Raw genomic sequence first — 3,142 nt, 5'->3', positions numbered from 1 at the left:
GGCGATATGTGTAAACTGAGCCCTGGGTCTCCTGCTCTGCCTTTGAGAAAATGAAAGCTCAGATTGGCCGATCTGGAAGCGGCCCAATTGCTGTGTGGACCCCTTTTGTAATATGTTATTTGTACTTTTTTATCTGGAACTTGAGTCTGTAAAATAAAGTCATATATAATATAGATTTCTACATTCCTTTTTAATACTAAAAAAGGACAATCTGCACTGTTAAATCCAATCAAATGTCAGATGTGTTGAACATGTTAATAACATAATGTGTATTGGGGTTTCAGGCAGTCAAAGATCCGTCATGTAATAGTAGCCTAGCCTACTTTTTTTACCTTAGTTTACACTTTTGCTGCCACTACAGACTTTCTCTCATTTCTGTGCAAAAACAGCTCAAACATGTAATCTTTTACCTTGCGGCAAGCATGTTTCTCCTCTCGGCTCGTTGTTTCACTTCCTTATTGTGGCCTCACCTTATTACCTGTGTGGGTTTTTAAAAAGCAATAGGTTAAAATTGGACATCTGATCGTTGAATCGCTCGCTCGGAACTCGTGTTAAAATTGCTTACTGAGACTGTTGAAGAATGCTGTTGCCAAAACGTCGACAGGTCACTGTTTGGTTTCGTTTTCCTTTCTCCACATCAGTAGAGAAGCCCCTGACTGCAGACAAGGCACGGCGCCAGGATTCCAGTTTTGGATGGGCCAGACCAATTTTGGGTGGGCCTTAAATTAAAACATGTTATCAAATCACTGTTTGACCTAATACAAATGACTAATATACTGTTATATCATCTGTGCTAACATAATAGAGATTTCAATAGTTTGATGCTCTTTAAATAGCCTATGTTGTAAAAAAACATTGTAGGCCTACAAACGTTTCGTTGTACAGGACGACCCTATCCGCGACCGCTCTCCTTGGTTCTGACCAGAGAGGAGCGCTTTGGAATCTCCGTTACGCACCATACCTGGCTGCGCTATTACGCAAAGCTCCATAGACCTACTGTAACAGTGGTCAGGCATTTAATATTTCCCCAAAACATAATTTAGTTCTGCTCGTATAACAGGAGGCCGAAGATTTCACAATTCTGTTTAATTGTTTTTAAGTTTTCAACAATACAGATCAACAACACTGCCCGACAGTTTCATTCAATACTCGGGCACAGAATTTGTTAATTGACGTCATCTGTCGTGTAAAACAAGTTATTTCCGAAAGAGACAAACTGTTACTTTAGTGTGATTCATGTTATAAACATATTTAACAAAAGGAAATAAATCACATTAACAACAGACTAAGCGCCCATAACAAGGGGACCCATGAGGGAAAAAGAACAACAGTAACAAGCTGATATAGAAATAGAAATGCGCCTGTAGGTTTGTAACGGGTTATGAATCGATTATTTTAATATATCTCAATACAGACAGAGTAGCCTTCACATACCTTTCTCTTATCCCCCCGTGGTACACAATTAAACTCGCTAAAATAGGCCTAGAAGAAGCGAACAGGGAACGACTCATTTCCTCTTTTTCTCTCTGCTATGTTACTAACTTTCGACATGTAGCCTAGCCTACGGATTCATCGTTTTTGTTTAGGTCGCCTCGCACACACACACACGGACACAAATTACAGCAGTATTCGACGGGGTTTGCTTTTGAAAATGTCAAAGATTTCATCAATGTCGAGAGTTACTGTAAGCTCTCGTTCATATGTCAATAGACACAGTACATGAGGCGAGACGTAAGCATGGTGCTCCTGTTTGGTGTTTTAATCCGGTTGACACTGGAAAAGACGCGTTCAACTGAACAGGACGTCATCGGCAGTGTTATCAGAGCTTAACGTCCTCATTGCATATGTCCATCACTTCAACAAGACTTTTGAGATGTTCTCCTCTTGTTTTCTTCCTCTCTATGAGTTTCACAAACACTGCGAGCTCCGACTCTGACACGGTTATGTTGAAGCGCTTCCCTGCATCGTTGAGAGTGGCCAAGCAGGTGGTGGTAGTTGTATGAAGTATAGGGGACACCGGGACTGCTGATGTTGTCATTTGTATGAAGGCTAGGAGACATCAGGATTGCTGCAGATGCCATGAGGCATAGGAGTCACTGTGGAATCGAGTGTTCAGTTCATTAAGCTGGCAGTCTATTAGCGCGTTGGAAATGTTGCGCAGATCACTGTCACTTAACAGACAAACAATTTTTTTTTAAATTAAGTTAAAAACTATTTAAGATTTAGCCTATTTTAGCACAAATTATGAGATAATTTGGCATTTTTTATTAATTCATTATAATTCAAATCTATTATTATTTCTTTCTTTTAATGAAAATTTGTGGGTGGGCCTGTTGAAAAATGGGTGGGCCTAGGCCCGTCAGGCCCACCCATGACGCCGTGCCTGTTACAAACTGTATAATGTATTTAGGGGCACTTCATTTTGCGAATAAAAATTAAGATGAAGCAGATTATTTTTTCGCTGGGGGCATTTCCTCTGAGGCAGTGCCCCTAGGCCCAAGGAGTCAAGGTCCACAGGTTCCTTTTTATCACTTTTGTAAAAAGCGTCTGTCTTGCAGTCAAACCACTGCAGGACAGACACAGTGGCTGTGAAGAAAGCAGGGAAGGCTGTCATCACGTTACTGTGTCTGTTGTCAAACTGCGCACACTAAAGTGCAGGTGAACCTGTCTCCACCTTTGCTACGCCCATTGGCTTGTTTTCAGAAAAGTGCAGGAATATTTACTTCATAAATCCATAACAATGATCCATCATATCCTTTATACTTTTGCCAACATAGCACTGAGTTTGGCCATTTTTTAATTCTAAATGGTGTTTAAAGAGAACATGTTTTTAATCTTATCTCAAACTGTCAACCAAATTTGTTTTACAGATGCTTTTAAGAAGAATTCATTGACAGCACAGGTGAACCAGCAGGAGGCGGAGAGCGCAGTCTCAGAATGGTTCACTGGGACAAGAGACAGAGGAGGACGAAGGACATCCAGACAGCAATGCCAAATTAAACAGTACTGAGCAGTGGTGGAAGGTAAGTGAGAGCAGAACATTTGTAGTCAGGTACAACTACAGTTAAACTGTTAAACTATTAATCATTAATTCATAAATATTTAATCAAATGTAAAAACATTCTGACACACTTTAACATTT

The 3,142-nt window shown here is 40.3% G+C and overlaps 1 protein-coding gene across 1 annotated transcript in view; it reads right to left on the bottom strand.

The window, feature by feature from the left end:
* Positions 1-558, bottom strand: part of LOC117957610 — a 21,581-nt gene extending 21,023 nt beyond the window's left edge. The window contains exon 1 of the mRNA XM_034893473.1: positions 411-558. Within this exon, the coding sequence (XP_034749364.1) occupies positions 411-424 (14 nt within the window). The 5' untranslated portion in view covers positions 425-558. The remainder of the gene's footprint in view (positions 1-410) is intronic.
* Positions 559-3,142: the final 2,584 nt, after the last annotated feature.

This window comes from Etheostoma cragini, chromosome 15, assembly GCF_013103735.1.
Source record: "Etheostoma cragini isolate CJK2018 chromosome 15, CSU_Ecrag_1.0, whole genome shotgun sequence".
In the NCBI taxonomy this organism is placed as follows: domain Eukaryota; kingdom Metazoa; phylum Chordata; class Actinopteri; order Perciformes; family Percidae; genus Etheostoma; species Etheostoma cragini.
Note: the sequence above shows the minus strand (reverse complement) of the source record. Positions and strands in the feature narration are given on the sequence as shown.